The 16741-nt window shown below is 58.5% G+C and overlaps 2 protein-coding genes across 6 annotated transcripts in view; both read right to left on the reverse strand.

Annotated features, from left to right (window-relative positions):
* Nucleotides 1–2911: 2911 nt before the first annotated feature.
* NRARP (NOTCH regulated ankyrin repeat protein) lies at nt 2912–6164 on the reverse strand. Its single transcript, XM_063174560.1, has one exon. The coding sequence runs from the start codon at nt 6147–6149 to the stop codon at nt 5796–5798; it is 354 nt and encodes a 117-aa protein (XP_063030630.1). The 5' UTR covers nt 6150–6164; the 3' UTR covers nt 2912–5795.
* Nucleotides 6165–13558: 7394 nt separating this feature from the next.
* EXD3 (exonuclease 3'-5' domain containing 3) overlaps nt 13559–16741 on the reverse strand; it is a 256573-nt gene continuing 253390 nt past the window's right edge. For 3 of the 5 annotated variants that reach the window (XM_063175042.1, XM_063175038.1, XM_063175039.1), the window contains one exon: nt 13559–16119. In XM_063175042.1, coding sequence (XP_063031112.1) covers nt 15803–16119 — 317 coding nt within the window. In that variant the 3' untranslated portion in view covers nt 13559–15802. The remainder of the gene's footprint in view (nt 16120–16741) is intronic. The other 2 variants (XM_063175040.1, XM_063175041.1) reach the window with 1 other exon arrangement.

The raw sequence follows: 16741 nt of genomic DNA on the forward strand, positions 1-16741 counted from the left end.
TTCATCCATCATCCATCCATCCATCCATCCATCCATTCATCCATCATCCATCCATCCTCCATCCATCCATCCATCCATCCATCCATCCATCCTCCATCCATCCTCCATCCATCCATCCATCCATCCCTCCATCCATCCATCCATCCATCCATCCATCCATCCATCCATCCATCCATCCATCTTCCATCCATTCATCCATCCATCCATCCATCCATCCATCCATCCATCCATCCATCCATCCATCCATCCATCCATCATCCATCCATCATCCATCCATCCATCCATCCATCCATCCATCCATCATCCATCCATCATCCATCCATCCATCCATCCATCCATCCATCCATCCATCCATCCATCCATCCATCCATCCATCCATCCATTCACCGGGATGGAGCCCAGAATGCCTTGATAAGGGGCAAACCATTCTGATGTTTGGAAATGAGGCCAGCCTGGCTAGGCAGCCTGAGCCACCGGCTCCTCGCCGACACCGAACAGAAGTTGATTGTGATTCCTTTTTGTTAAAAAAGGTAACTCCTCTTTGGGCCGTTGGGCTGCGGCATTATCATAGTCATACAAATGCCCAACAAAGCATCTATTTAAAATGTCCTGAATTTTGATTACAGCCTGTCCCCTCTTGCTTGCCCGCTCGCTTTCTTTCTCATTCATTACTTACTCCCTGTGTTAAGCTCCCTGAAATTCAAATAAAATCCCACCTCCTCCCCCACATCCATATGTGACGGCCGATTCTGTGCCGATGGCCGGGCTTGACGGATGAAGGGCAACAGAAGAGAAGACAAAGCTGTCAAACCTCGCTGGGCTGTGTTGACTTCCCATTGCCCCCCAGCCGGAGGGGAGCCCGATCCATCTGGTTTGGAGTCAGCAGCACAAACAAAAGCAAAAGACAATGGCAGGAAGCACTTGAAAGTTCAAATTCTTGCTTTGGTTTCTCTTGGAACAACAGCACCTACGTAATGCGGCTGATGGACAATGACACGCAGCCAGGGACAGGCAAAAATGTCAGAAGAATGTGCTTACACCACCAAACCATCCAATATTTTTGTGTTATTGGAACAAAAATAGAAAAGGGAAAGAACAAGAGGGTAAAAAAATCAAGTCTTTGAAGTTCCTAGATTCCTTGGATGGGGTTTCTGTGAGGAAAGCTGCAAAGTGGGGTGGCCATGGGCCTTGGAGGGAGCCTGGCACCAGGGCAGCTGCTGCCATGGGGTTGGGGTTCAGCTGTGTCCTCAGCACATTTCCACTGCCGGGGCCATCACATGTGGGGAACACAGAGGGGCTTTGCTGGGCTTGGCTCCAGGGGGGTGCCCAAATAAGGGGCTGCTGGACACCCCAGCCCACCCCATCCACAGCAGGGAGAGGAACCACACACAGCAATGCTGCCTTCCTCCAGAAAAACCTGTTCCTGAGGTGGTGGCTGGCCCAGCCCAGCTCTCTGGGGCCCTGGGACAAGGTGAAGATCAGAAGCTGCAGGGCTGAGCTGAGCCATGTGAACCCAGCTCTGTGAAATCCCAAGGCAGGTGCCAGGACAAGGTTTTGCAGCATTCCAAGTGCGAAGGGATGAGGCTGGGATTATTTCCACCCACAGGTGTAACTCCGTGTGCCCTGGGGAGCACAGCCACCGTGAGGTTTGGTGGCAGAGGCTGGTGGTCAATGTCACACAGTGCCACACCTGGGGAGGGTAGTGGTGCTCACCCCACACTCCCAACAGATTTGGAGTCAGCAGCTGCCAGAGAACCTTGGGTGAAGGAACTCCAGGACCACCAGTGGTTGTGACTGATGGTTTTGGCATAATCTCTTTTCTCGTGCTCAGTCCATCTGGGTCACTTGGTGCCTGTATTATCTACACTGGACTGCTGCCTGGGTGGTTGCATGCCCCCAGGGCACCTGGGGACACCAGCTGTGTCTGTGCCAGGCACTGGCCCGTGCTGGCAGCAGATGGCACAGGGCTTGGCACATTGGAGTGGAGTTTGGCCAACCTGGAAAGGTCACACTGAGCCTTTTCTCCAGGTTTCCCCCCCCCGACACTGTGTTTGCAGGATGCCACTCCTTGCATCCCTGGGAACCCACACCCAGAGCCAAACTGAGCACAGCCCAAATTTCCCTGGGATTTAGGCATTTGCAGAGCTGGCAGAATCATTGATAAAGAGCCTCATCCGACCCCCCAGCAGTGCCAGTGAGGGAGGCCTGCCTGCATGGTGCCCTCAAAGGCCCGGCCTCGGGCAGGGCCTGGCCATGCAGGCCCGGGGCTGCCTCTGCCCTGCCCCTCTGTCCTGCCAGGAAAGCCTCCTGAGAGGGGCACAGCCCTGCTGGGCACTGCTCTGCTCTGAGCCGTGCCAGAGGACACAGATGCTTTTGGGGATGGAGGGGTAACGTTGACCCTCACCCTCTGCCCCTTCCCTGGGGCACTGAAGACATCACTGACCCCATCCCCACAGCCCGAGGTGCCCAGGCTGGAATCAAAAAGCTGAGAATGTTCACAGGGAGCTGTGGGGTGCTCAGCCATACGGGCTGGGGCTGCAGCCCCGAAAATGCACCCCAAATCCCCCATCCCAGGATGGGCTGTGAGCTCTCCCCTCACTCCCTGGGGACAAGGAGCTTCTGTAGGAACATCTCAAACAGCACATGCCCATCCAGCACCAGGGTTCGGTCTGAGTCATCTCCCCCCCGGCAGCTGGGATGGGGCAAACCGGGACAGCCCTGAGCCCAGGGGACTCCCTCCAGCCCGTGGGAAGGAGCCACACCTCCCTCCAAACCCAGCCCAGCCTCCAAACCCACAACAGCTGCAGGTTTGACACCAGAAGAGACACCTGGGGTCCCAGCCAGCCATCCCCACAACAGCAAACACCCAGCACTACCAAAAACCACGTGGAAAAGAACAAACAAAACAACCTTTTTTTTTTTTTATAAAAAGATCAATGAAAAATTTATTTATAAATTTCGCACTCTGGGGCTACACGTCTATATCATACACTCAGGAATATGCTGTACTGTACAGACTTTATCCAGTTAGAAATGATCATATAGTGACCCACATACAGCTTCAATATAAGCCTAAAAATTCTTAACATTAATTAACATAATTAAAAAAGGTATTTGCATCTAAAGAAAAATCTACAGAAAAACTCCTTTCTGGAGCAATCTGTGCATCAGCTTCAATGTCTGCTTATTTCACTGACATTATCAATATATTCTTCTTACAAAAATAACAATAATAATTAAAAAGATGACTGCTGGAAGGCAACCAGTCATGCACAAAACAGCCTCCCCCACCTGCCTCTTTTTTTTTTTCCTTGTACTCCCCGTTTTGGCGTGAAGGGTCAGCAGCACGATGAGCCAACAAGGGGGGTGGGGGGACCCTCATTTCAATTTGAATCAATCTGCATCCCTTTTACTTCTCAGGATCAAGAGAGACGGGGGTGTGGGGGTTGCATAGAAAATTGAAACTCTAGGGACTAGGAAGGGCAGCAGCTTTTCAGTAAAATACAAAGGGATGTAAAAATACATCAACTCACAATTTCAGAGCAAACCCCCTTCCCCGACGTACAGTTTCCCAAAAATCTCAGCGTGTCTAAAGCTCCAGGAGGCTGAAAAGGAACAATACTTTTCTTAAACAACTCACCCAGCAATTCACACAGGAGATTCACAGTCTTAATAGGTATTTTATAAAAATATAAATATGGGTTACATCATGTTGTCTTTACAACACTGGACAGAGCTCCCTTTAGACTGGGTTTATAACCAAGATTTCTTTTTAAAAATCCATCTAGAACTTGGCTTTACAATACACTTTTTAATATCATGTCATAAATGTTATGACATTTCATTGTGGCAAATCCATTTACGTAAAAAAAAATAATGTGCAACCATCTGGTAACAACGATAAAACCTCACTAGGAAAGGTCCTGTTCCCACCCCGTAACTACCGCACAGAAGCACCAGTGGAAGTGCTGGACACCCCTTCCATGCTCACAGAAAGACTTCGGCCAAGCAGTTCCTTGCAAATTACAGCAATAACAGTAGACACTTTTGACAGGGCTTTTTTTCTTCTTTAAATCATCTCCAATTGTTGAAGTGGAAGAAGAACAAAAACAAATGAAAAACCCAACAAAACGCAAACAATTGCAGGTGAAATTATCAGAGACAAAGCAGAATATTCAGTGCAATGGGAAATAATCAGGGCAGACTCTATTTTTTTGTTTTCTTTTTTTTTTTTTTTTTAGTTTTAAGACTAGGAAAAGAAAAAATGAACAAAAAAAAAGAGGCATATATCCCAAACCATATTTTTTAAACACTCACCATCAGCTTCAAACAAAACCAGGCTCACAATCTTCACCCACAAATATATACAGACATGATAAATAGGTAAGACACAACCCCAATAAACCAGCAGGTAACTATTTTCTTTTCTCTTTTTTAATCAGAATGGTTTGGATGCAGGGAGCAAGAGAGGAAAAAGCAGGGAGATGGCAGTGACACGGGTGGCTTTAGTGCAGACGAGAAGAGGGCTGAAAGACCAGCAGGAGAAAGGAGACTTCTGAACTTTTCCGCATTTTCCAAATGGATGTTCTTGTGCCATAGCAATAAAAAAGCAGCATTTGCGATTATACGTGCAGTCACTTCAAAATGCGCCTTCGGGTGGCTCGCTCTGCTTTCTCCCTTTCCTTTATAAAGATATATACGGTGGGATATATATCTCCTATAAAAGGCGGGTGAGTGTACGTACGTCAAGTGAATCGTTCTGCATTGAGAAGTGTTATCCAAGTTTCACCAAAAGAAAAAATAAAAGTTCCCAAACTCTTTTCAGTAGTTTTCCAGCATCTCTGTAGGCAGCAGAGAGCGCTCGCGCCCCTTTTCTGTGCAAAAGCAAATCCTCTGCCTCTAGAGTTCATTTCACTTTTTTTTTTTTTTAAGAAAAAAAACAGTCCAGGATTTGCTAATCCCCCTTTACACACAAAACCACAAGGACTCAATGTCTTTTCCTGGGATCTCACGTGTGCTAAACAGATTCGTGGAGTGGGTGAAGATGCAGACTTTCTTCGGACACCTAATGAAGAACCAAAGCAGAAAACCCAACGCAAAATCAACCAAACCCAGGAGCAATCGGGGTGAGAAAAACCACGTCTGTCATATTCCAACGGAGTCGCCTCGACAAAAAAAAAGTCAGCGGTGGGAAACACTGGGAAAACCTTGGAGAGGAAGAAGACTTTCCTGCTCCTCCTCGCCAGGAAGCCGCGGCCCATGGACGGGGCATCGGGCCCGGGGCTGGCACCGGAGAGGGGACCCCAGCAGCAGCGGGGGTCAGCGCGGGGCTGTGGGGGGCGTTGAAATGAATTAGTTTCTGAGCCAGAACACTTTAAATGGGAGGGTCGGGAACAAGGAGGGCTGGGAGGGGGATTAAATATTAGCGGAGAGGAAACGGGGCGGGGGGGTGTTAAAGCATCTGCCCAGATGTCAAACTGAAATCGTGAATACTGTGAGTGCAGCCGAGGTAGATGGAGGAAAAAACCCACGTTACAGTAGGAAACAACCCTTGGAAGATTAAAAAAAATATAAACAACCAACCAACCAAAAAACTTAAAAATGTGGCGTGTTCTGCGTGGGGCCCCAAATCTTCGCCAAACCCGCCCCGGGCGGGGGCGGGAGCAGCTCTGGCGGCCGGGGGAGCGGGGAGAGTGCCCGGCATGGCCGGGGCGGCGCGGGCTGGGGGAGAGCCGGCATCACCGGGCGGGCGGCCCCGGCAGCGGCGGGCGAGCGCAGCGGGGGCAGCCCCGGCATCACCGTGCGCCGGCGGAGTATTTGGCCTTGGTGATCAGGTAGAGGACGATGTCCTGGTGGCCCCCGAAGGCGGCGATGTGCAGGGCGCTCCAGCCGTCGCGGTTGGCCAGGCGGATGTCGGCGCCGAACTTGACCAGGAGCTTGACGAGCTCGAGGTTACCGTCGATGACGGACTGGTGCAGCGCCGTCTGGCCCTCGGGCCCGAAGGAGTTGACGTTGAACTCGCAGTTCGTCATGTTCTGCAGCAGCGACTGCAGCTCCTTGGTGTTGCCGCGCCGCACCGCCTCCTGGAACACCCGCTGGCTGGGGGGCGGCGGCGGCGCCGCGCACGGCGACACCTCGCTCTGGCTCATGCCGCCGCCTCGGCCCCGCCGCCCCGCATGGACGGCGACGGCGGCGCCCGCCCGGGCATGCGGCGGCGGCGGGCGGGCGGTGCTGCGGCCGCTGCCGGGGCTGGGCTGTGGTGCCGCCGCTGCCGCCGCGCCCCGGCCCCGCCGCTCTGCGCTCGCTGCTCCACTGCCCGCGCCCCGCAGCTCTGCAGCGCCCCGGCCCGCGCGCGCCTTTTACCCGCCCTTTTATTTGCATAACAATGGCACGGCCGTGACGCGCCGCGGGGGCGGGGCCGCCAGCCGAGCGCCTACTGGCCCGAACGGGCGCGGGAGGCGTGGCAGGACGGGGAGGCCACGCCCCCTCCGCGGGGTGAGCGGGACGGGCGCGGGCGCTGCGAGGGAGGGAGGGGGCGATGGGGGGCGCTCCCGCCCCGGCTTTGCCCGGCCCCGCTCGGCTCGGCTCGGCTCGGCTCGGCTCGGCTCGGCTCGGCTCGGCTCGGCTCGGCTCGGCCCCGCTCGGCTCGGCTCGGCTCGGCTCGGCTCGGCTCGGCTCGGCCCGGCCCCGCTCGGCTCGGCCTCGCTCGGCTCGGCTCGGCTCGGCTCGGCTCGGCTCGGCTCGGCTCGGCTCGGCCCCGCTCGGCTCAGCCTCGCTCGGCTCGGCTCGGCTCGGCTCGGCTCGGCTCGGCTCGGCTCGGCTCGGCTCGGCCCGGCCCCGCTCGGTTCGGCTCGGCTCGGCTCGGCTCGGCTCGGCTCGGCTCGGCTCGGCTCGGCTCGGCTCGGCCCGGCCCCGCTCGGTTCGGCTCGGCTCGGCTCGGCTCGGCTCGGCTCGGCTCGGCTCGGCTCGGCTCGGCTCGGCTCGGCTCGGCTCGGCTCGGCCCGGCCCCGCTCGGCTCGGCTCGGCTCGGCTCGGCCCCGCTCGGCTCGGCCCCGCTCGGCTCGGCTCGGCTCGGCTCGGCTCGGCTCGGCTCGGCTCGGCTCGGCTCGGCCCGGCCCCGCTCGGCTCGGCTCGGCTCGGCTCGGCTCGGCTCGGCTCGGCTCGGCTCGGCCCCGCTCGGCTCGGACCCCCAGTCGGGACGCGCGGGAATGACGGTCACCAAGGGGCTGCGGCTACCCCCGATGTGGGGTGACACCACGTTGCTGCGGGCTTGTGTCCCCGTGAGCCAACAGGGACGGGTCACAGAGCAGAACAGGGCGTTCAGCCTGCGGGGTCCAGCGCCTCTGCAGGCTCCCAGGGGGGGCTGCACTGGCTTTCAGGGATCCACGGGTGAGATTGATTTAAGGCGGAAAAGATGCAGCTCCCACCGTGTACTGTCAGCCCTGGAGCTTCATCGGCCAGCCGATGAGCATGTTCCTGGTGCGGGAGTGCTGGGAGCTGTGAACACCACAGGGAAGCGGAAAGGTGGGGGGAAAAATCCCGAAAGCAGTGCATCAACCAAAAACGGTGCTCAGGAGACCCGCTGGAGGGGCTCTCTTGGCCTCCCCCGCCCCCAACCCTCCTCCTGTTCCCGTTTGGTCCCCGGGAGCAAACGGCGGGTCCAGGTGGGAAGCGGCGCTCCCGGGCCCGCTCCCACCGCCTGCCGGGCATTTGGTCAGCAGGAGAGGGCGGGAGGTGCGGGGAGAGAGGAAGGAGCGTGTCATAAACCGAGGTGACAGCAGCCGCGCCGGGGCAGCTGGGTGGCAAGCTGCTGTCACCTGGCACTGCTGGCTTGTCCTTTTGGGAAGGGAAAGGGAGAAATCGGCCTACTGCTAAATTCAGCCCCAGCAGATGAAATGTGCCATCACGGAGTGTCTGTTGCACAGCTGGAGGATAGTGGCCTTGAGCTCCGAGTGTGACTTGCCCCACTGCCTGTTCCCGTGGCTTTTCCCAGCAGCTGGAGTAGTCTGGAAACACTCCTGCCCCATCTGGGTCCTTCTCATCCCACCTGGATTTAGGCTGTAAGGAGTTGTTGAAGCAGCTCCTCATTCTCCTCCCATAAGGGGTCTGCTTTTCAAAGTCAATTTCTGCAGCTAGTTCTTCTCATCCCTATCCCCATTCCCATCTTCACATCCATCCCCATCTCCGTTCCCATCTCCTCATCTCCATCCTGTCCTTGTCTCCACCCTCATCCTATGCCCATGCACACCCCCATCCCCATCTCCCTCCCCAGCCCCATCCAATCCCCATCCACCCATCCCCATCTCCTCACCCGTGCCCCTCTCATCCCAATCTCTATCCCAATTCCATCCGTCTGGTCTCTGTCTGACTGTTTGGCTTCCTCCGGCCAGAGCTGTCCTGGTCACACCTCTCTAATGCGAGTGTGTTGCGGTCCATCGTTCTCACGGGATAGGAGGGATTGGAATGTTACTGCTGCTGGGGGCTGCAGACCCGCCCCCCCCTGCTCTCCTGTGCCTGTGCAGCTTCTATCAGGATGTCCCTGCGCCGCTGGGCCTCTGCAGGGCCAGCACAGGGCCCTGCGATGGGCTCGGCGCCCGAAGCTCTGAGGGTCCGTGCAGGAGCCGGGTCTGCCCCAGGACACCGAACGGGCGCCGCCGCTGCCTCTGTCCCGCCCGGGAGGGCCCCGAGCCGGGCGGCCGGCGGTGCCTCTGTCCCCAGCACCCCAGCCACGGTGTCAGCGGCGATCCCTGCCCTGTCTCGGGTGCGAGCGGCGGGACGTGCCGTGACTCACGGTGACTCACGGCAGCTCCGGCGGCGCAAACGGCGTGCGGGGAGCGCCGGAGCCACCGCAGCCCCTGACCGGTTCCGGTCACCAATCCCAGCAAAGCCATCGCCACAAAGCTGGCAAAGGGAAGGCAGTGGGGTCGTGCGGCAGCTTTGCCGGACGTAGGTGCGATGGCCTGGCTGTCGGGGCTCTGCTGTGCCTGGCTCGCCCTCTCCTATTTACTCCTAAATATCCTGGGACAGCTGATTTTGTGTCTTTACTGGCCGTATTCTGCGAGGTGTGGAGCCCTGCGAGCGAGCCGTGGGAGAGTGGGAATTGCTCACACCTCCCCGGTCTGGGGCTTGGCCAGAGTTACATCCTTGCAAGCAAATCTGCATTTGCCAGTGACATCGGTGAGAAAAAGAGCGCGGGCAGGGACCCAGCCATGCAAATGTTCGGGACTGGCAGGTGGGGGCAGGACTCGGTCTGGGAACGCGGCCAGAGAGGGATGGGAAAGAGCCAAAAAGCAAGGGAGGGAAAAAACGGGAAATAAAAAGATTTGAAAAGCTGCATTTCAGCTCCAGTTTGTACCCAGCTCTGTAACCGGAGAGGAGCCGGGAGCGGTGTGACGGCCGGGCCAGGCTCCCTGCACGAAGGGGCTGTCAGGGGCTGTCGGGGGCCGCGGCCGGCGCTGGGAGGCCCTGCCCTCGCTTTATGGGGCCCTGCAAAACCCGCAGTCCCACCCAGTGATTTACCCGCTCCCTTCTGAGGCGAGGGGGAGACGTGGCGGGAGGCGGGGAAGGGCCCCGGAGCTGCGATGCCTTAAGCGAGCGGTCACGCCGAGAGGCGCGGAACAAATTCCCCTCCTCAGGAGACGGGACGGCCAAACTTCCCCGTGAGAGCCCGCGGGAGGGAGCGGGCCCGGCTGGCACCGGCACCGCCGGGGGCTCGGAGCCGCCCCGGGGCTGGGCACGCTGGGCTGGGCACGGAGCTGCCCTCTCCCAAAAAGCCGCCGCGGGTCGTGCCCGTCCTCCCGGCCAGCGAGAGTCCAGCCACCCCCCGAGGCCTCCTCGCAGGGAGCCGGAGAGCCGGGGGACGGATCCGGGGCAGGCGGCGAGGGGGCGTGCCCCCACTTAATTCATTAAAATGTGTCGGAGAGCGTGGGAAAGACGGGAGCTTTTCTTCCCAGCGCAGAGGCGCAGCGAAAGGCGTGCGAGGGAGAGCGCCCTGCCCGCTCGGCTCCCCGGAGCCGGAGGAAGCGCGCAGGTTTCCTCCGCCGCTGGCCTCGCCGCCGCTTCGCCTCCCGGCCCTCCGGCAGAGCGGCTGCCGGAGCCGCGATGGGGAAACGCGGGGCTCGGCCAGTGCCCCAGCGCGGAGATGGGGCTGTGGGGTGCACGGAGCCCAGCCGGGACTGTGGGGATGCACAGAGCCCAGCCGGGACTGTGGGGATGCACAGAGCCCAGCCGGGACTGTGGGGATGCACAGAGCCCAGCTGGGACTGTGGGGACCCAGGGAGCCCAGGCGGGGCTGTGGGGTGCAGGCAGCCCACTCAGGGCTGTGGGGTGCAGGGAGCCCAGCCGGGGCTGTGGGGATGCAGGGAGCCCAGCCGGGGCTGTGGGGATGCACAGAGTCCAGCCGGGGCTGTGGGGTGCAGGCAGCCCACTCAGGGCTGTGGGGTGCAGGCAGCCCACTCAGGGCTGTGGGGATGCACGGAGCCCAGCCGGGACTGTGGGGACTCAGGGAGCCCAGCCAGGGTTGTGGGGATGCACGGAGCCCACTCAGGGCTGTGGGGTGCAGGCAGCCCACTCAGGGCTGTGGGGATGCACGGAGCCCTCTCAGGGCTGTGGGGTGCAGGGAGCCCACTCAGGGCTGTGGGGATGCACGGAGCCCAGCCGGGGCTGTGGGGATGCACGGAGCCCACTCAGGGCTGTGGGGTGCAGGGAGCCCAGCCGGGGCTGTGGGGATGCACAGAGCCCAGCCGGGGCTGTGGGGTGCAGGGAGCCCATTCAGGACTCTGGGGTGCAGGGAGCCCAGCTGGGACTGTGGGGTGCAGGCAGCCCACTCAGGACTCTGGGGTGCAGGGAGCCCAGCCGGGGCTGTGGGGATGCACGGAGCCCACTCAGGGCTGTGGGGTGCAGGGAGCCCACTCAGGACTCTGGGGTGCAGGGAGCCCAGCCGGGACTGTGGTTGCTGCTGGGATCAGCCTCCCTTGTGCGGAGTCACCTCTGGGGACAGGAAAGGGGATCCCTGTGGGGATGAGGTAGGGAAGGGGTCGAGGGGGGTCTCAGGAGGGGACACCCGTCCTCAGTCCTCCGGGTGGTCTGAGAGCTGCACAAACAGGGGTGTGGCCGTGGGATTGGCCTCACGCTTTCCCCACGGACACATCGCACACCAGGAGCCTTCGGTGGCACCCAGACTGTGCCTGTGTGGGCTGGGACACTGCCAGCCCTGCAGGCAGAGCTCCTGAGGCCAGAGCTGGGGGTTTGCAAGGGAAACCTCCTGCCCTTGCAGTGAAGATGTGTGGGTGCTCTGTGTCCTCTGCAGGGAGCACAGCACTACAAGAAAAGCTCTCACGAGTGGTTTGGAAAGTTCTGTAGACAAAGGCATCCTCCTGGGACTCCCACACCACAGGGGCCACAGCAGGAACAGGGTCTGGGGACTGCCACTTCCCACGGATGTCACCGTAGATGCTGCTCTGCATGGTCCCTCCCAGCCTGTGACAAACAGGGTTTAAAACCTGAGTGAGATTCAAGCAGGGTCATAACACTACACACAGTCATTGTCCTCTGGGACACCCCACGGGTGTCCCTGGGCTGGAGGATGTGGTGCTGTGCTGCACAGTTTGGCTTATCTTCCTGTAGCTTGGCCTTTAACCACTCCAGTGCCCCATCCTGTCAGTCCTTATCCTGCTGGAAATGCTGCAGCTCTTCGGAGGCAGCCTGTGGTCTCGGTGTCTGACAGCACAAAGGTGCTCCTGGAGCAAAAGGCCACCAGCTGGGACACCATTGGAGCTGGAGAATTCCTGCCTGGTGCCACAGGCAGGGATGTCTGGCTGCACCAGCACCTCAAGGCTGCCAGGCCATGCCAAGGCAACCCCTCGACTGATGTCCCTGTGGCCACTGAGCACACGTTCTCCAAACTACCATGGCTCCAACCTCTGTTCTGCTAAACTGACACCATCACATTTCCCTGTCCTGGCGTGCTGGCAGCTGCTTGTGGGGCTTCTGGTCCTGGAAAACTGGCACCTGGAGGGTTCATATCTTCACTTTGCAGGTGCTGATAGAGTTAGTTGGAGATACTGACCTTGGTTTTGTGTGCCCTGGGCCAGCCTCCCTGCCTTTGGGCCATAATTATTTTGTCCTGGATCATCTGAATGAGCTGCAGGATTGAATCCAGTGTCAGTGCAGGGTTTTGGTGCCAGGAAATTGCCATCTTCTGAGACACATGGTTCTTGGGGCCACTTACCACAGAATCACAGACTGGTTTGGGTTGGAAGTGAGCTTTAAAACTCATCTTGTCCCACCGCCTGCCATGGGCTGGGACACCTTCCACTATCCCAGGGTGCTCCAAGCCCCGTCCAACCTGGCTTTGGATACTTTGAGTGATCCAGGGGCAGCCACAGCTGCTCTGGCCAATCTGTTTGGTTGCACTGCATGGCCGCTCCTTTGTGGTGACTGTAGGATGGGGACATGTCATCCCACTGCTCCCACTGCACAGTTCCCCCAGAAAGACTCATTACAGCCTACCAGGAGTGGCCTCTGTACCTGCTGACTGCTCCTTGGGGACAGCCCTGGGATCCAAGCAGGCTTGGGGGTCATGGCCTCCATGGGACACATGCCTGGCCCCTGATTGATGCAAATGTCCCTCCTCAACAGCCACCTCACTCCCCTCACTGTGAGCAGTGACCCTGCCCTGTGGGAGCAGCATTCCTGTGGTGTGGGCAGCACAAGGGCTGGAGTTCACAGCCAGCTCAGTCTGGATCTGTGTCCAAAACGACACTGGTTTGTTTGAAAATGGCAGCTGAGCAACTGGGAGCTCGATTGGAGCATCTGGCTGGAAGACCGGGTCCAGGATGAGGATGAGCAGTGATACAGCCCCTGTCCTCCTCCTCCTCCTCGTCCCGCGCCTTGCTGGCTGCCTTAGGGACCAGCCAGCCCTAGTTCAAGGCACAAAGTCATGCCAGGGAACACTGAGCTGATTTCTGTGAGCCGGTCAAATATGTGGCGAGGTTTCCGCTCCAGATTACAGGAGGAAGGAAGTTTGCTCAGAAGGGGATGGGGATAAGGTGGGGGAGAAGGGAGGGAAGTGCATTCCTGCCTGATGAGGAACAATGTTGATATATTCATTTGTAAACTAAAGCTGGCCTGAGCATCAAACACCTTGTCCCCGTCAGACTCTGAAGGATGTGCGGGAGTACACAGGGAGAGGAGAGGAACCGTCTGACATCCGATGCAGCGTGTGGTTTCCCAGCGCTGAGGGATAGATGCTGCTCAGCCAGATCTCATTCATGATAAAGAGCAATAAAACCCTTCCTCAGTGCTGTTCCATCCCAGGGTCCCTCATGATGACATCCTGTCACGCAGAGGCAGGGGCTGAGCACAGGTGAGGCAGCCGGGGACACACGGGAGCCCACCCAGAGCGCTCGGCCCTGCACAGCACTGCTGCAGCTCCCTTCCCACGCTGGATCAAACGGCTCCATAAAACCAAGGAGGGCTCATTACTGCCCTAATAAATGTTAAACATTAGTATGACACAGACAATGGGATTTTGTAATTATTTTTTTTAAGCAGCCAGATAAGGAAACAATATTGTAGGCTGATTAGAAAGCTGCTTTAATTCCCTTTGATATGTATCCATCATTTAAAACTGGACAATTTATTACCTCCTGGATGCTCCTCAAGGCTAATCTCACGTGGAATTTGCTGTTGACCGTGTCTATGGTTGGAGGTGACCTTGCTGTACACTTCCCACCATGGCACCACCTCCTGTGGGCAGCAAGGAGGAAGAGGTGCTGTGCTGGGTCCCAGCCACTGCCCCTGTCCCCAGGAGCTGGACAGAATCCTCTGGAGCTGTTTTGTGCCATGTCCACAGGCACACACTGCTTGCTGGGCTCTGCCCTGGGTGGGTGTCTTAGAACAAGTCCTGGCCATGGGACCCTGCCCTAGCACAGCCCTGACTGTAAGCACAAGAGCTCAGCCCTAAACTGGGAAAGCTCTCAAGCAGATAAAATCCTGGAGTTGAGCAGGAGGTGGCCCTGCTGTCCCCAGGGATCAGAGGGAAAGGCACCTTCAAGGCAGCTGTCCCCAGGTGAGGGACAGGGCCGTGTGTCCCCATCTTGTGTGAGCTTCCCTCCCCAGCAGAAGCAGTGGCAGATGAATGTGAAACCACAGCTCTGGGAAGCCCAGCAAGCAAAGGCCAGAAGTGCCCATGAGTGGTCAGATGTGCATGTGGCTCAGCAGCTTCCCCTAAACAGGACCTGGAAAGGTTAATCCCATTTTGGAGAGTTTTATTTCACGGCAGACAAAGCAGTGCACATTGTGGGGGCCAGCAGTTGGAGGCTCTGCACCATTCCTGCTTTGACTCATCCTCAGTTTCTGCCCTCCCAGAACAAGCCCTGAGGAAGCAGGATGCTGACACAAGGATGAGTCTGTGTGGAGCCTGAGGGGCCTGGGCTGCTCAGAGCCTGGTACCGGCAGTGTGGGGGTGGCTGCCTTTTAGGGTCACTTGTACCAATTAATGCTCAGGCATTAATATTATGGATCTTATGGAAAAGAAGACTATTTAAAGTGGGAAAATTGTGTGTTTCTTTTATTAAAGCATCGAGCTAGAGGGTGAGATGTCCCTGTAAGGAAGGAGCCCCTGGCAGCGTGTAGCCAGGACCTTTGGAAGAGGAGAAATGAGTCCTGCACTGCAGCATGAGCTGCCTGGGCCAGTGCTTCACTAGCCCATCAATGTCACACCTCAGCCAAGAACTCCCCAGGCCCTCTCAGCAATAACAGCAAGGCCTGGCAGTTAAAACAGATTAGAGGAGGAATTTTGCAGATGATGGTCTGCTCAGGATGGAATGGTGTGAGCCTGGCCATTGAGCAGGAGACACTGGACAGCAGACCCCTGGAGCTGCAGGACCTGCCTGGCATCTCCATGGTGAGATGCAGCCTCCTCTGGCCAGTCCCACCAGGGATTCCAGTTCCTGGTATTAGTGGGCCCACACACTTTATTGTCTCTGCTGTGTGCCCTGCTCAGAGCCGGGGCACGGGCTGTGCTGAGGCGTCTCCCCAGGGGAGGGAGAGGCTGGCAGCTTTGGCACCAGTGGGAGCGCCCTCAGGACCAGCCCGGCCCTGCTGGGGCACCCCAGGCTGCAGCACAGGGGTGCAGGTGCCAGTGGGCATTGTGGTGCACCAGGAATTTCCCTGAGCCCAGCAATGCTCAGCCTCCCCAGAGCTCCATGCCTGTGCCCACCAGCTGCCTCCAGGAGTGCTGGGAGTGCAGGGCCAGGGTGAGCAGGATGCTGGGGATGGGCTGAGGCTTGGCACATGTCCCACAGGCTGGCAGTGCTCAGGGTGCTCTCTGCCCTGTGCTGCTGTTGGGGATGCAGCTCCTGCTCCCCGTGGGTGAGTGGGCAGAGAGGCACTGGGGTGTGTGGGTGAGGTGCAGTCAGCACTGCTGGGGTGGTGGTTTTGTTCAGCAGAGCCCTCCCACCATCTTGCCATGTGTAGTTTGGAGAGGGGCAGAAATAATGCAAAGGGCCCATTCTTCAGCCACCTCTGCTTTAATGATCTCATGGAGGCCATGTATTTTTGGGCTGTTGCAAACCACTGGCGCACCTGTGACAGTGCTCTCTGTGATGGATCCCAAAATGACAGCTCCTGCCTCCCCACTTCCAGCCTCTCTCCAGAAACCCACAGAAACCCAGAAAATCTGCTGAGGTTCACCAGGCAGTCCCAGTTCCCCTGTGGAGCCCCCGTGCTGCTCCTCAGCTCAGCTCAGCTCAGCTCAGCTCAGCTCAGCTCAGCTCAGCTCAGCTCAGCTCAGCTCAGCTCAGCTCAGCTCATAGATGCTCTGTGTGTCCCCAGAGGCCACAAGAACATCCTGAAACTGGGACACGACGCGTCCAAAATGGGACCCTTCCCAAAACACTTTCCCACAGCAGGTGCAGCAGTAGAAGTCAGTGAGCTCTGCTCTGTCCAGCACTCCGGGGGGGATGGCAGTGACCTGCAGGGCCGTGTCCCCTGCCAGCCCCGTGGCCGCCCCGCACTGCTCCGTGCCCTCTGCGGGCTCGCCGTGTGGGGCGCAGCCAGCCTGGGCTGTGTCACAGCCTGGCACGGTGGCACCGCAACTCCGGCTCCCCGGGCAGCCTGTGGAGAGAGGAGACAGCAGACAAACCACCAGCCACTGGTGTGATGAGTGGAATCTGTGCTTAACCGCGTGAGCCACTCTGTGATGGGCCTGTCCTCCCTGCAGGGCTCCAGGCCGTGCCCTGCATCTCAGGGAGGAGCATCCCCTGGATTCAGGAGGAGGTGGTTGTCACCAGCACCCAGCAGCTGCCTGCCCTGAGCGTGGCACCCGCGCATCCCCTGCAGCTGCTGGGCACCTCCTGCAGTTCCTCTGCCGTGTCCTGGGGCCTGTCCTGCTCTGGGTGACGGCTGCAGTGCTGCTGCTGCTGCTCTGGGAGCGCTGGTTTGCCTCCGGTCACAGGCCAGGCCAGGCTGCTCTCGGAGCGGGGCTGTGCCCCCATGCCCGGCTGCGCTATGGAGCAGACAAAGAGCAGGCAAAGCCCTGCTGCTGCTGCTGCTGCTGCTTTAATCAAACCGCCACCAGGATCAGCTGCCAATGGCACCCTCGTCTCTCCCGACCAGCCCACACAGACGGGGCCTTGGGCCCCTTCCCCAGCGTGTGACCTCCCGTACCCTGGGCAAGGGGCACAGTGACAGTGACGCGGGTCCCTGAGCTGTCCCCGCACCCTCACACCCCAGTGCT

The sequence above is a fragment of the Melospiza melodia genome, chromosome 22 (assembly GCF_035770615.1).
Source record: "Melospiza melodia melodia isolate bMelMel2 chromosome 22, bMelMel2.pri, whole genome shotgun sequence".
Taxonomy (NCBI): Eukaryota; Metazoa; Chordata; class Aves; order Passeriformes; family Passerellidae; genus Melospiza; species Melospiza melodia.